Genomic DNA, 16,451 nt, shown 5'->3' with positions numbered 1-16,451 from the left:
TTTGTTGTCGAGGGGTGTGAAGAAGCGTCAAAATGTGGCCTCCCTTGTACAAACTGCCACTGACAACATTCTCTAGCTTTAAAACCCTGTTGATGAAGCACAAAGGATAGTATGTGTGCAACAACAACAACAACAAAAAGTCTAGAGTGGGAACCGTTATTGTAACCACGTGGTCTATGCATCGGAGTCTTCCGACCACTTCAGGTGTGTGTGAGTTTCATAAGGCATATGCAAATAAGCGGTTGAGACTAGAATAAATCAAATAGATAAAAGAATACATAAATAAATAAAAACAGGGTGAACGTGTGAATAAAATATTATCCATCATGTACTGCCAGCATTTGTATCTATAGTACGTGCAAACAAAACAAAACAAAACAAAACAAAACAAAAAAACAGTAATTAAACACAAGGAACTTAGTTCCTCTCAACGTCCCGTTACTAGCTTGCCTGTGCACCCAAGCTCCCTCTCCGGAGTAGCCGATTTGGGCGCCTTTCTCTTTAAGGAGTAATAGAATCCTGATTGCATCGATCACCGACTCTCCTCCGCCTCGCCACCACCGATCCGGTCTCTCTCTCCAGATCCCAACCCGCTTCCCGTCACCAACCCGGGAGTCCGCTACCTCGGATGCTCGCGGGGCTCGCTGTGTGCGTGCGCGCGCGCGCGCGCCGTGGAACCCCCCGCGGCGCGCTCCCGCCAGGTTCTCCGCTGTCGGCAGCGCGCGCGCGCGGCGTCTCGGGGCTCGTCTGGCCACGCCTGGAGCGCGGGCTTTGATTGGGCCGCCGTTGTTGTAGTGACCGGGAAGCGCCCGCACTCCAGGCGGACGGTTCCGGGCGCCGCACGGTCCCCCCCTTCGTCCCCACCCCTCCCTGTTCCCCCGAGGTCCCCGGGCGCCGTCCGCTCCCCTCATGGCCTCCGGCCTGGTAAGGTCCCCGCCGCTACCGGAGCCGATCATCCGTGGGCGACGGGACCGGGAGGAGGGGGACCACGCCGAGCCTGGCAAGGCCTGGGAGGTAACCCCGGGACCCCGAGCTCCGCAGCCCGCTCAGCTCCCGGACGGAGCGGGACGCCGTGCCCGGGTTGAGCCACCGGTGAGCGCCGCTCCCGGGGAGATCCCGGTGCTCCCGGCCGAGACGGAGCTGGCTTCGGGACTCGCCGGCTGGGTTCCCGCGGCGCGCCTGCGTCAGCATCACCGGGGAAGTTTAAAGGGCGCGGGAGGCTGCGGCGAGCATCCGCGGCTCGGCGCGGTGGGCGGGTCCCTCGGTGCCTGGGCTGGGGGTTCCTACCGATGGGGGGACCCCTCCGGATGGGAGCTGGGGCAGTGCCCGAGCCTCTCAGCTGGGTCGTGATGCCCGCGCCTCCGTCGCTGCCCGCCGATGCTGCGGGGGTCTTCCTCTTCGGTCCGGGGGCGGGGTGGGGAGGGAACAGGCAACGTCGACGTCTGATGTCGAGAGCTGGAATTCTGCATCTGCTTTCAAACCTAACAACTTTCCATCCTAGGAGGATCCGATTCTGGAACGTTCTTTTAAAGGTCACAAAGCTGCCATCAGCTCCGCTGACTTCAGCCCCAACTGCAAACAAATTGGTAAGTTGGTTTTTTCCTTTTCTTTCTTTCTTTCTTTTTCTTTCCTTTTCTCACAGTAACCAAAGCTCACTTGGCTGAAAGCCTTTCTTCCATCCCTGCCTGAGAGGGCCAGGCGCGATGGGATGTACCCGGCCGCTCCGGGTCCCTGGGTCTTTTGCTCAGATAGGACTCTGGTCCGGGCTTGACAGACGACTTTCGCGAACTAACCACCAGGAGGAGTGAGTGGGAAGGGGAGGGGTTTGTGATCGGCCTGAGGAGGGTGGAGTATTGGCTGGAGAGTTTGTGAAAAGTTCTGAGACGAGCAGGAGGAAGTGGGGACCGACCAGTTGAGCTGCACCAGAGGCCGGGGAGCGAGGGGGTTCTCAAGTGACCCCTGGGAAACTCCGGTGTCGGGAAGGAGCCGAGTGCCTACATGAAAGGAGGGACCTTCTCGGAAGTTCGCCCCTACCTGAGCCGGTAACCCCAGCTTCAGGATCCGCGGCACTTCCCCCGCGTGCTGGCTCGGTGGCCGCGTCTCCACACGACCCGTGAGGATCCGGATGGCCGTGAGGTGGACCTGGGCAGGCAAGAGCTGCCTTCTGCTGGCCCTTTTAACACTGGCTTATATTCTGGTGGAGTTCTCAGTCTCCACTTTGTATGCTTCTCCAGGAGCCGGCCGTGCCAGGGAGCTGGGGCCAAGGCAGCTCCCGGACCTTGAGACAAGGGAAGAGGATTTGTCTCGGCCTCTTTATATAAAGCCCCCTGCAGATTCCCATGCTCTTGGGGAGTGGGGGAGAGCAAGCAAACTCCAGCTCAACGAGGGTGAACTGAAGCAGCAAGAAGAACTCATTGAGAAATATGCCATCAACATTTACCTCAGTGACAGGATCTCTCTGCACCGCCACATAGAGGATAAAAGAATGTATGAGTGTAAAGCCAAGAAATTCCACTACAGGTCGCTCCCCACCACCTCCGTTATCATCGCCTTCTATAACGAGGCCTGGTCCACTCTGCTTCGAACCGTTCACAGTGTCTTAGAAACTTCTCCAGCTGTGCTTTTAAAGGAGATCATCTTGGTGGATGACTTGAGTGACAGAATTTATTTGAAGGCACAACTTGAAACTTACATCAGCAAGCTGGAGAGAGTTCGCTTGATTAGAACCAATAAGAGAGAGGGGCTGGTCCGGGCCCGGCTAATTGGGGCTACTTTTGCCACAGGCGATGTCCTCACTTTCCTGGATTGTCACTGTGAGTGTAACACTGGTTGGTTGGAACCACTTTTGGAGAGGATCAGTAGAGACGAAACCGCAATTGTATGTCCTGTCATCGACACTATTGACTGGAACACTTTTGAATTCTACATGCAGACCGGGGAGCCCATGATTGGTGGGTTTGACTGGCGTTTGACCTTCCAGTGGCATTCTGTCCCTAAACATGAAAGGGACAGGCGGACGTCAAGAATTGACCCCATCAGGTCCCCCACCATGGCAGGAGGACTGTTTGCTGTCAGCAAGAAGTATTTCCAGTACCTGGGCACCTATGACACTGGCATGGAAGTCTGGGGAGGTGAAAACCTTGAGCTGTCTTTCAGGGTTTGGCAGTGCGGAGGCAAGCTGGAGATCCACCCGTGCTCACATGTGGGCCACGTGTTTCCCAAGCGCGCGCCCTATGCTCGCCCCAACTTCTTACAGAATACTGCGCGGGCAGCCGAAGTGTGGATGGATGACTACAAAGAGCATTTCTATAACCGAAACCCCCCAGCTCGGAAAGAGGCCTATGGAGATCTTTCTGAAAGGAAGTTACTGAGGGAACGGCTGAAATGTAAGAGCTTCGACTGGTATTTGAAAAATGTGTTCTCTAACTTACACGTCCCAGAGGATAGACCTGGCTGGCACGGAGCCATCCGCAGCATGGGCATCTCTTCCGAGTGCTTAGATTATAATGCTCCCGACAACAACCCCACAGGGGCCAACCTTTCGTTGTTTGGATGTCACGGTCAAGGAGGCAATCAGTTCTTTGAATATACTTCAAACAAAGAAATCAGATTCAATTCCGTGACTGAATTATGTGCAGAAGTCCCCCAACAAAAGGATTATGTAGGGATGCAAAACTGCCCCAAAGATGGGCTCCCTGTTCCAGTGAACATCATTTGGCATTTTAAAGAAGACGGAACGATTTTTCACCCTCACACCAGACTGTGTCTTAGTGCTTACCGGACAGCCGAGGGCCGACCTAGTGTCCAGATGAAAACGTGTGATGCCCTTGATAAGAACCAGCTCTGGAGGTTTGAGAAATAGGCAAGCAGCAGAGCACCTTCCTCTCCCGGAGCTGACGGTAGCCTCCGTAAAGTCACCGTGCCCTGGATGACTGTATTTTACCAGAAGTCACCTGGCAGCTGTCTGTAAGAACACTGGAAAGTCATGGTTCATCTGGGGATATCACTCTGAAGCTGGGTACATAGAGCACCGCTGCTTAATATCTCAAAGTGCCTTCTTTGCTCTCGGGTTGTTTTATTTAAAAGCTTTGTCAATATGGTCTCCTGCAACTCCTTAAAGAAAGCTGCTGTGAACTGAGATGCACAAAACACTCAAGTGTGGGCTGAGGGTGTAGCTCAGCAGTAGAATACTTAGCTAGCATGTGCAAGACCCTAAGTTTGACCCATGGCACCACAAACTATGTGCAAGACTTAATATTTAGAACATAAAAGTCCAGGCAAAATGGGGTATGATTCATTCTGATTGGTAAATTCATTGCCTGTACTTTTCTTTCTTTCTTTCTTTCTTTCTTTCTTTCTTTCTTTCTTTCTTTCTTTCTTTCTTTTTTTCTTTCTTTCCTTCCTTCTTTTTTATCAAAACATGTGAATGTGTATTAGAACTATTACTTTCTGATTATATTCTTTCAGCCAGCACATTACATTTTAGGTTTTTAAAAACCAACTTGTCTTTGATGAAATAAAAATTGAAGAAATTCAATCTTGAGGAAAAGGCCTGGGGTTGATATATGTTTCATTGGAAGAGGATCCTGGTCTTGAATGCAAGTTTGGAGGTCTATTTTATTTTATTGTAAGATAGATCTTAGGCACCCCAGGCTGGCCTTGAACTCCGGAGTCTTGCTTCCACCTCTCAAGTACTGGGATTACAGGCGTGTGCCACCACAGGTGGTTCAGAGGTCTTTTTTTGACAGACAGGTATCTCAGAAAGATAGTGTGACATTCACCTTCCATTCTCTGTAACCGTGAGCCATTGGAGTGAACTGACCCATATCTCAATACCTCACATCACCCCACTCTGTAAGCTGCGTTCTCCGTGAACTTGTTTCTGAGTAATAGGGCATTTTCTAATTGTACCTCCTTAGTTATGGATGTCCTAGAATGAAGCTCATTCAGAAGGCTGGGTCTCCCTTCTTTATGCCTAATGGTTTGAAGTCACCACAAGTGAGACTCCCTGAAGCTAACCCCAAATGCCTTTACTGAAATGTGTAAAACTGAAGTGGGCTGGCCCAGTTCTGCAGAGAGTGTTCAACTCCCCCCAAAGTGGGCCCTGACCTGGAAATATAGAGGCTTCCTCTTGATTGCAGGGGAAAAGGCTGTCTTGGTTACTGTTGATTGGTGCCTTGGAGTTCCTGGAAAGCACAAGGCAGCCGGGTGCCTGGGCAGCTCTTGAGTGAGCAGACGTCTCAGTGGAAGGGGTCGTTTCTCTTGCTTGGGCCTTAGTTTCCTCTTCTGCTGGGTTGGTTGCTAAGGATCCCTTTCAGTCTAAAGGTTAATTGCACCTCCCTCTGGGCCCCTCACCCCCTGTGCAACTTAGAGAAGCGCTTCTGGGTCTTTCCTTTTAACCTGGGTAGTGCTGAGCAGCTGGTCAGTTTCCGTTGGGAAGATGGAAAAGCGATTTTTACGTTTACAGGAGCTCCCCTGAAGTGCTGTGTTTCTCCCAGGATATCATTAGAGCGAGTTTTCTAGTCACTTTATTTTGAAAACTGTTGAACTGATAGTGCTTTTTTAAATTTTTAAATTTTCAAAGCAATTCTTATGACTAAAACTATAAATATTTCCCAAACTAAATTATTTCAGAAGTACACGTTTTACCATATTTTTACCAGTTCCTTACTAACATTTTATCCAGACAGCACAGCCCAAATTTGGGAGTGAGTCTCAGTTTTTTTGACTTTGATATGAAAAATGCATGCTCCATAGAGAACCAGCCCACAGGAATTCATAAGAAATTTGTTTTCAATGTTCACTTGTCAGGATGGAGAGAGGGAAAACTCTAAACTTAAGTAGATTGTTCAGGGTGACCGTTTGAAAACATTGAAGTTTGGGTGTACTTGTGACTGTTTTGTTTCTCCCTGATTCTTAGGATGAGAATCTCTTACTACTTTTTTGTAAGTTACCCAGCATCCTTAACAGTTTATGGATCACCTGTATAGAGATTCCATTAGCAGTGGTTGGCCCTGGGTTTTATTTAAGGGAAATAAATATAAATGCTCATTCAGGAGGAAATTCTTCAACATACATTTTCCCCTTGCCCCTGTCTTTTTGCTGTTTGGTCTGGCCAGCCCTGTGTCACATGAGAGAATTAAATGGGTGCAATTCAGAAGTGACTGTTGAAAATACTTTTGCTTAGTATCTCTGTGCCCCTAGCAAAAGAGAGCAGAGGTTTTAAGACTATAGAGCATTCCTCCCGTGTCACCTGTATCTCCCCAGGTGGTTATGGCCCCTCCGTCCTTCTTAGGCTGGTAGCTTATTTCTGCCCGTAATTCAGAAGAAAATAACTCAGAATATTATACATAATGAAGGAATCTGGAGTTGTATTTTTATATGCAGACATGTTCCAATTTCATTCCAAAAGCACGCCATAGTGAAACATGCAAAAGACTCTTTCACTTATTTCTAGTTTTTGGCCATCCACCCAAGTTCTCCATTTTGCTGTAGAATTTACATGTTTAAATGTTAGGAAAATATTTGATGAGCAAGGAGTTTCCCATTCTGTTGTTTACTTGACCTGTCCTGTGAATAGATTGGCTCTGTGAGCATCTTAGCACTTGTTTTTATTTTTAGAATGGTAATAGAGTCATCAGAAGGGTCTCTCTAACCGTAAACACCTTGTTTGTAAGGGAAAGCGTGTTTATTCAGCCAGTAAATAGTAGGCTCTTGTGTGCGCATTGATGTTAGCCGATTGAAATATTCCAGGCAAAGGATTTGTTTTTAAGTTTTATACTCTCAGTTATTTTATTGTCTCAGTTTTAATGAATAAAATTTAGATTTGACTAGTCTTTTGGAATTGCTGTTTTAACAAGATTTTTGAATGGGCACAAAGCTGAGGTCCAGATTTATGTCTTTTGAGCAGTGACTGTTTCTTTTTGTTAATGGCGTCTGTAATATTGGTGAAGACATGCAATAAAATGTATGCCTAATTATTTTTGCAAACCAATTCTGATTATTTTAGTCTATGGAATTAATGTTTCTATGTACACATTAATGCGGGGTGGTGTGATAGTTCTACAAATGTGATTGTTTTACTTACTTGAAAGTTCAGGCAGGGTATAAGTCGGGCTTCCTGCCTGACCATCAGCCCAGAAGGAAGTGGTGTTAGTGCTGTTATGAATTATGAACAAACTGGAAATGATAAGAATCTCTGGAACCCATTTTTGTCCACTATTCAAGGAAACGAGTGGGTCCTTGGGCACATGGGCACCCCTCCTTTCAAAATCTTGGGCTGAATAGAAAACATTTGTCCCCTAAACCATGCAGCCACACCCCTTCCCCTGTCCATAACTGCAGTCCCTTTCCACTGGTAGCATGAGTGTTTTTTTTTTTTTCTTCTTCTTCTTCTTCTTAGTTGTAAGACAGGGTCCCACGAGCCCCAGACTGCCCTCAGACTTGCTATGCAACCAAGAGTGACCTTGAACTTCTGATCCTCTTATCCCACCTCTCAGCAAATAACCCTGTATCATTGCCTCTTTCCAGTGAGATGTATTGTCCCAAAGATGTTTATTCTGTGTACCCTGCTTGTATCAGATATATTGGGGCCCCATTTAAGGACAAGTATTAGATATTTTAAGCACTTTTCTTGTTGCTATACACAAAGAGTTTCTATAAATGCAGGTGCTCCCTCTCTAAGCAACTCTTAGGTTGTTAGTCAGGTTTGTGTCTCCCAGTTTCAGTTCCATGAATATAAGGGGAAGACTGGACAAACTGTACACAGGGTACTCATGGTTGTCAGGGCTTTGGAGAGGGAGAGAAGAGCCTGGGAAATCCCAGACATCTCAAAGAAGAGATTTTTGTAATGCATACATTAATTCTGCAGCTTAGTATTGGGTCAAGAGGGGGGAAGTCAGTTTATATCATTATTTCCTGGAAATTCTGAGGAGCTACAGTTCAGCCCTTTTGCTAGAAGACAGAGAGTGCAAAAGAAGGGGTGAGTGCCTGTACCCCGGCAGAGAATCCTTATTATTTGCTAATAATAATCAGATTCACCTTTTCCCTTCTGCTCAGTTTTATGACTTGCCCAGGCTAGGTGGGGCACGGTAACTCTTAATAGCTAAGAGATGTCCAAGACTGTCTGCTCAGGGTTTGAAGTCATTTATTTGCAGTTCTTTAACCTATTCAAAACGGGGAAGGGAGGGGCTGTTGATTTAATAATCCTTTAGTTCGTGCTTCCGTGTGCGAGGTGGTGCAGGTGTGCTAGAGATACACATGTACAAGAGAACAAAACAGACGCGTTTCTAAAATGCTATGGAGTTCATAGTCCAGTAGGAAAGACAAATATTCGAAGGAAACCCACAAATCCTTGTGTAACTATGACAAGAACAGTCAGTGCTGAGGAAAAGGAGCAGGTTGCAGGTGGCAATCAAAACGGAGTAGGAGATAAAGGAAGTAATATTGAACTCAGGTCCCAAAGAGGGAGTCCACCATGGAGACAGCAGAGTGGAGGCAGTGCAGGAAAAGACCAGGGGTGGGAAAGACCTTGTCTTACGGAGAAGTAGGCGAATGCCCCGAGAGGGTAGAGCCTGAGACTCTAAGGGAGATTGGTGAGCTCCTGGGACATGCAGCCAGAGCTCAGTTTGGCTAGAACTCAGACTACAAGCTGCTGTGCAGCTGCTGGCGGCCCTACAGAAGATTTGCCTGTCTTTGTCCCTGTGTGTCCTATGTCCCCTCGTCCCTACGATGTATCTTTAGGCAAAAAGGGCTTTGTGGTTATAATTTATGGCCTTGAGGTTTGATCATCTGAGTGGTAAATTCGGTTACAAGTACCCTTAGAAGAACACCCAGTAGCTCATGCCTGTAACGTAGCATTAGAAAAGCTGAGGAAGGACGTCTGTGAGCATGGGGACTACTTGGGAAACAGTGAAATACAGGCTCAAAAAACAAACAAACAAAAAACAGCCAGGCAACGTGGCACACGCCTGTAATCATAGGGAAGCATTAAGGAGGCCGAGGCGGGATTGGCGAGAGTTTAAGATTCCTGTGGACTACTTAGAGATACCCAATCCCCAATCCAAACAAGTCAAAAAACAAAACAAAACAAAACAAAACAAAACAACAAAAACAACAAAAAAAACCAAACAGATAAAGAGCGGCCAAGCTATAGGGAGCCAGAGGCAGGCTGCAGGGGCGTGGTCACAGAAGATGCACAGAGGAAGAGGGAATGGGGCTCCCTGGGGCCTTCAGAAGGGACTGTTTTTTTTTTTTTTCTGTCCATACCTTGACCTCTGGCCCCCAGAACTGCGGAGAATCAACTCTGTTGTCTTAACTTTCTGAGTTAGTGGTACTTTGTTATGGCAGCCACAGGAAACGGAAGCGGGCTTGGGGATTTAGTCTAGGTCTTTTACGATCAGATCTGATTTATGCTGCAGACTTATCTTATGGCTACTGTATGAAAACAAAGCAGGTAGGAAGGCTCTTTAGAGCTGCTGTAGGACCCACAGAGGAGGGTCAGAGAGTCGGTGCGCAGGACGCGTGCGCAGGAGGAGCGTGATTCTCAAACTAGACTCGGGCTTGCTGAATGCCAGGAGATAAAGGCAGGCATGTGGTCATCGGGAAGAAGCAGGAGAATGGGAGCAGATGGCCTTTGCCTGGGTCCTTCCTAGTGCTGGGATTCAGATCAAAAGAGGCAAAGAATGGGAAAGGCTGCAAGAGTCGCATCGCATCGTAGAGGATAACTCAGAAGGCACCCTGTGTGATGCGGTACATGCTAAAGGGAGGGGTGAGCGGGGCAAACAGGTGGTGAAAGTTCAGAGTGAGGGAAGGGCCTGTTCCTTTCCCCTGCCGCCCAGTAGCTCACTGTGGTCACACGCAGGACCTTGTCAGTAGCAGCCCTCTCCATCACCTATGCCACCGAGGCTCCTAACAACTGGGTCTCACTGCACAGCCTACAACATATCGCTCACACACTCTCCCTGTACGTTCTCCAGGCAAAATCCAACCATCCTGGGATTTCTGAGATAATATTTGAGCCAGACGCACACCTTCCCACACACTATCAACCCATAACCATCCAGTTTACACAGATCTCAGAAACAGCAAGCTGCATGCAATCGATAGCCGTCCCCCTCAACGCACTTGCAAAGGGATTTAAAAAATGTATTTAAAGGGTGTGGATCCAGCAGGGAAGTGGGGAGGACCTGAAAGGAATACAAGGAAGGAAAACTGTCATCAGAATATAGTGTATAAGAAGAGAATATTTAGGATAAAAGGAAAAAAAATTACATTTTCTCTATGTGTATGTGATTTTTTTTTTTTGTCTGATTCTCCACTTGAATGCCTCACTTAGCAATTTGGCCTTTCAAAACAGTAACACAACCCCTCCCCCACCTCATATGTTGAATAGGGCAGATACGTGGGGTGGGATGGGGTGGGGAGGCACAGCTTTGCACACCTATTTGTGGAGTCCAGAGGACAACAGACAGCCTCAGGGGCCAGGGGCCATCTCTACCTTGTTTAGTTTTGTCTATGTGATGTGCAGGGGGTACTTACCAGTTTGGTTATGTGTAGGTACATGTGTGTGCACATGTGTGTGCGGCCAGAGGTTGATGTCAGGTGTCTTTTCTCATTCTCTTTTACCTTTATTTTTTGAGATAGGATCTTTCACTGAACCAGAAGCACATTGACTTGGTCAGTATGCCTGGTTTGGTTGGTTGGTTTGGTTTGGTTTTTAAATGTGGCTTCTGGGGGTTGGTGAACCTTGGCCCTCATCCTTCCGAGGCAAAGCACACTGTATTGGGCATGCCAGCTCACCCCCCTTAGGCAGTCCTCTTGAATAAACTAATTGGGATAGGAGTTGGAGCAGAGAGTCAGCCATGATCCAAAAATGGTAAACTGTGAACAGAAACTTTATATGACCCAGCACAAGGGAAGGCCAGGGCCAAGTAGTAGTAGTGGGTGGGTAGGGGAGCAGGGGCGGGGAGGGGGATATAGGGAACTTTCGGGATAGCATTTGTAATGTAAATAAAGAAAATAATAAATAAATAAATAAATAAATAAATAAATAAATAAAAGAAAATCAGGCATTAGCTGTTAAATAATAATTGACCATATGGGGCTGGAGAGTTAGCTCAGTAGTTAAGAGCATTGACCATAAAGATCTATTAACCTGCTCTTGGAAATATGCCACTAGCCTTGGACAACTGCCCCCACTGAATACATCCTTTTAGAATTGTTATGTTTTGATGATTTATATTAATAATGATGTTACGTGTTCTATTTGTGATTCACTAAGCACATAGTTTCAGAATTGTACTGCTTGGAAAATTTTTGTGCTTTACTGTGCCAAATGATGTTTGTTGGTATTTGTGGTTGTTTCACTGGATACATTTACTAAGAGATGTAAATGTTTGTGTTTTTTTTTTTTTTAATATATAAAATCCCTTGCTTGAGAGTTGCAAAATACACTCAGATTCAAAAAAAAAAAGAAAAGAAAAGAAAAGAAAAGAAAAAGGCTTTCAGGAGACTTGGTGTCCCCAGGCAGTCCCATGAAGTTGGAAGTGGTTAAGGAGGCCTTTGGCTGTAAAGGAGATCACCTGTCCATGCTTCTCAGGCCCATGGGTCACATTTAGGAAGGAGATAAAACCTACTGCAGGGCCTTTAGCTAAGCGGATACACAAAGCACCACGGGAGTGCAGTAAAAGCACCATGGGAGTGCAAGTTTACTGCATGATTGACGAGCACAGACTGAAGGCTTAGCTTCTGGTCATACCTGGAGGAAGCCAAGCAAGGAGCATGGAGGAATGTGTGTGTTTGAATCCTCCCTTTCTCCAGCGCCTGTCTGTCTCCTTCCTCCTCTTCTTCCTCCTCCTCTTCCTCCTCCTCCTCTGTTCCTCCTTCTCTTCCTTCTTCTTACCTCCGTCCCTCTTTCCCACTATCCCTCCCTCCCTTTCCAGGTTGTCTTTACTAAAGTTTTTTTTTTTTTTTTTTTTTTTTTAAAGCACCCACAGATCATTTACACACAGGACTTTTGATTTTGTTTTTCCTCATCCAGGACAGAGAACATTTCAGTCAGGGCCATTACTTAATGAAACTGTGCTTCAGTGCTTGGGTAGTACAAACAGACTCTGAGCATATTAAACTATTTACATTTATAGTTGCAGTTAGAGTACTGTGATTTTACAGAACAGCCCTCGTCCATTTGGGTTTATAAATGCGTGTACCCAAGGATTACATTTTACTTTTTTAATGATTGACAGAGAAAGCCTTATCATTTCCATGTTTATTTTTCCCTAAGGAAGGCAATCTGCTGCTCTCTGCTGTGGCCCAAAGGCCACTGAGACGCTGAACTGCAGGAGCAGTTCTGAGTGTAGGCCTGCAGACTTGTACTAGCAAAGAGCTGAAGCTGAAACCACAGAAGGGCTTCTGAAGTAATTGTGCAAAAGTCAGGGCTTCCAATACGAAGGTGATTTGAGTTACCTGGCCCCTCTTGACTGTAGACTGAAAAGATTTATAAAGATAGACATGGGTCATGGGTTAAGTAAGATGACGCAGCAAACAGAGGTGCCTGTCATGTAAGCCTGACAACCTGAGTTCGAGTCCCATGAGCCACACAATGACGGAAGGAGAGAACTGATTTCAGAGTTATCCTCTGTCCAGCACACTCGCCCTATGATATAAGTGTCTGCCTGTCTTTCTGTGACTCTGTCTCTCTCTGCCCCTCCCTCTCTTACACACACATACACACACGATGGTGGTGGTATTGGTGGTGGTGGTGATGATGATGATGTTGAAAGACATATATGGATGTAGACCTCTTTAGAAGAATCTAGTATCTGTCCTCTGACTTCCACCCAGCCATAACTGTTTTACAGATTTATCAGAATGTTGTTTACGAAAGCAACAAGCTTGCAGTCAACCTGAATAGGGTGATTTCAGCACACAGTGTGTCCTGTAAAACCACACTCTGTAGAATGTGTAAAACCCTGGCCTCTGTAGCATGAGCGGCACACAAGGTGAGCCCCACACCTTGGCTTTCTTCCTAGCCACACCCTCCCTCAGGACAGCAGATAAGTAGGACAGCAGCAGCAGCAGCAGCAGCAGCAGTGGGTCCGCTGGCTGAGCAGTTCCAGATGTAGAGTTGGAGAGGCTGGGGTCCTGAGAATTTACCAAGCAAAGCCTCAAAACAGTGTCTGTCTATGGCGTCACTTCCTAGGCAACAGAGCAGCTTCATCTCTTTGGAGGGCAGAATTTACGGGACTCCAAGTACTTCTTAAAGCCCCACCACCCATGAACACTGCCACCTGGGGACTAAACTGTAGTGTGAGTTTCAGTAGGGACAGAGTGCTTAGTCATGAGTGACTTAAGTTCTAGTTTGACTGGAAATCATTAAGGGTCTCTTACACGGGCTTAGAATCTTTTGGTAGGCTTGGAAAAATCAACATTCAAATGTACCAAGACCAGGAAAGGGACAGCGTAAGCTATTTCTATATATTAACAAAAGCTCCCGCATATCCTGAGGAGGGGGAGAGGAAGGGGAGAGGCAGAGTGCAGAAGAGCGAATGCTTGTCGTCCCTCACATACAGAGTGAATGAGAACGACACATGATGTCCGTGAGCACACAGAATTCCCACTCCTGGTGGCTGTCCTCCAGAAGAGGAACCCCTTGGCCAAGGAGAGGGAAGTTTCTTCTTAGTATTCAAGTTCTGTATCAGCTACTGATTTTACCAACTGAAAGGACACATGAGAGAATGTTTAAGTCCTGCAAAAATGGAAGAAGATGCCATCTAGTTTTAGAAAATAGTATTGTGTTTTGTTTCAGCTTTGGTGTTCTGAGACAGGATCTTTGATGTAGCTTTGGCTGGCTTGGAGTTCACAGTGCCCCTCCCTCAGCCCCACATGCTGAAAGATTACAAGACTATGCAGCTATACACCTAGCTCTAGAAAGCAGTGCTTCTGACAGATAAACCTGTAAGTTTTTGTCAACTGAATGATGAGAACACAGGTTGACCAGTCAATGACACTGTTGCTTCAGGTGACAAACCAAGCACACAACAGCAACAACAGCCCCTGCTGACCCTCCAGGAAGTGTGAAGAAAAGCACTTCCCAGTGGGTCTGTGATCTCATCCCCAGAGACTTAGCAGGTCTGGGGACAGCGGAGCCTGACACAGTTGAGAGTCACCTGGGAAGAGAGGCTCAGTTGAAGATTTGTCTCCATCAGGTTGGCCTGTCTGTATTGCTGTAGGGCACTTTTTTCTTTTTTCTTTTTTTTTTTGCTTGGTGGTTGATATGGGAGGATTATGTGGTCAGTGCCACCCCTGAGCAGGTGGTCCTGGCTACAATAAGGATCAAGCTGAGAAAACTGTTGAGAGCAAGCCACTAAGCAGCCCTCCTTCATGGTCTCTGCCTCAGTTTGTGCCTCCAGGTCCCCGCTCGAGTTCCTGCCCTGACTTCCCTCAGTGATAGACTGTGACTTGGGAGGTGTAAGATGAAATAAACTCGTTCCTCTCCTAAGTTGTTCTTGCTTAGTGTTTTATGACAGGAACAGAGAAACCTAACTGGGAAAACAAGACTTTGTCCATCTATGTCTGCCTTAGTTAGGGTTTTACACCATCAACTAAGGCAACTCTTATAAGGACAACAGTTAATTGGGGCTGGCTTTCAAGTTCAGAAGTTCAGTCCATTATCATCAAGGTGGGAGCATGGCAGCATCTAGACAGGCATGGTGTAGGCAGAACTGAGAGTTCTATATCTTCATTGGAATGCTTCTGGTGGAAGATTCACTTCCAGAGAGCTAGGATGAGGGTCTTAAGCCCACAGCCACAGTGACACACCTACTCCAACAAGGCCACACCTCCTAATAGTGCCACTCTCTGGGCCAAGCATATAAAAACCATCACAATGTCTTAATAAGGACTTTTCAAACAATGGATTGCCATTTTGATAATGTATTTTATACGTGTGTGTGTGTGTGTGTGTGTGTGTGTGTACACATGTATAAATATGTGTGTTTGTGTGTGTATAAGTTGTTCTTAGATTAGTATATTTACTAGCTAACATTTTTCTTAACATCCTTCCTTGGACATTTTATCTTAAAATAGAGCAGTCAAATGGTGAATACTGTAAGCTCTAACATCTTGAGTGATGTGACATTGTTTACATAGGGTGTGGTTCCATAGAAATGTATGAAGGCTAATTCTAGGGTTACAGTGATATTCATATTTGCAAACTATTTTTATAATGATGCTGGAGTTTACTAGAACAGTTAATTAAGGAAGAAGATTAAGGGCTCGGCGAGATTATACATGTCCATAATCCCAATACTTTACAACTGGGAACCAGGAGGGTCTGGAACTGAAGGTCATCATTGGCTCATAGCAAACTCATGGCCAGCTTGGGCTACCTGAAACCCTGGGGGTGTGAGGGGTAGGGATAGAACAAAAGAAGGAGGGAATTTAGGAGAGAGATTCAATGTTGGTATAAGTATTAGTATGAATAGTCTTACTTTTTGTTCTTTGTTTGTTTGCTTTTTCAAGACAAGGTTTCTCTGTATAACAGTCCTGGCTATCCTGGAACTTGCCATGTAGACCAGGCTGGCCTCGAACTCACAGAGATCTGCTTGCCTCTGCCTCTATAGTGCTGGAGTAAAAGGTGTGCACTACAATGCTTTGCTTTCTTTTCTGTTTTAAATTATTTATTATTTACTTTTATTGTATTTGCACTGGTGTTTTGCCTGCCTATATGCATCATGAGAGTGTGGAATCCCCTGGAGCTGGGTTTATAGACAGATGGGAGCTGTCTGTGGGTGCTGGGAATCGAACCCAGGTCCTCTAGAGGAGCAGCCAGTGCTCTTGATGACTGAACCATCTCTCCAGCCCTATTTAAAAAAAAAAAAAAAAAAGTTAGTAGCTTTTATGTTTTGTTTTCCTAAAATGTATGAGAAAACATGAAGTATATATACAAAGTGTCTTAGTCAGGGTTTCTATTCCTGCACAAACATCATGGCCAAGAAGCAGGTTGGGGAGGAAAGGGTTTATTCAGCTTACATTTCCACAGTGCTGTTCATCACTGAAAGAAGTCAGGACTGGAACTCAAGCAGGTCAGGGAGCAGGAGCTGATGCAGAAGTCATGGAGGGATGTTCTTTACTGGCTTGCTTCCCCTGGCTTGCTCAGCTTGCTCTCCTATAAACTCAAGACTACCAGCCCAGAGATGGCACCACCCACAAGGGAACTTCCCCCCTTGATCACTAATTGAGAAAATGCCTTACAGCTGGATCTTGTGGAGGCATTTCTCCAACTGAAGCTCCTTCCTCTGTGATAACTCCAGCTTGTGTTAGGTTAACACAAAACTACCCAGTACAATTGACCCCTTGTCAACTTGACACACAAACACATCACTAGTAAGCTTCAGCCATTATTCATCCCCAAGATCTAAATAACTTTAAAAGTCCCACAGTCTTTACAT

At 46.3% G+C, this 16,451-nt stretch overlaps 2 protein-coding genes across 2 annotated transcripts in view; both read left to right on the top strand.

Annotated features, from left to right (window-relative positions):
- Positions 1-781: 781 nt before the first annotated feature.
- Poc1b (POC1 centriolar protein B) overlaps positions 782-16,451 on the top strand; it is a 103,746-nt gene continuing 88,076 nt past the window's right edge. Inside the window, exons 1-2 of the mRNA XM_021205299.2 lie at positions 782-924; positions 1,502-1,586. Of these exons, the coding sequence (XP_021060958.1) occupies positions 910-924; positions 1,502-1,586 (100 nt within the window). The 5' untranslated portion in view covers positions 782-909. The remainder of the gene's footprint in view (positions 925-1,501; positions 1,587-16,451) is intronic.
- On the top strand, positions 1,717-4,338 carry LOC110326719 (polypeptide N-acetylgalactosaminyltransferase 4). Its single transcript, XM_021205298.2, has one exon. It carries the CDS (start codon positions 2,126-2,128, stop codon positions 3,860-3,862), a length of 1,737 nt encoding a protein of 578 aa, XP_021060957.1. The 5' UTR covers positions 1,717-2,125; the 3' UTR covers positions 3,863-4,338.

This window comes from Mus pahari, chromosome 9 (assembly GCF_900095145.1).
Source record: "Mus pahari chromosome 9, PAHARI_EIJ_v1.1, whole genome shotgun sequence".
Taxonomy (NCBI): Eukaryota; Metazoa; Chordata; class Mammalia; order Rodentia; family Muridae; genus Mus; species Mus pahari.
The sequence above is the reverse complement of the archived record's forward strand: the minus strand, read 5'-3'. Positions and strand labels throughout refer to the sequence as shown.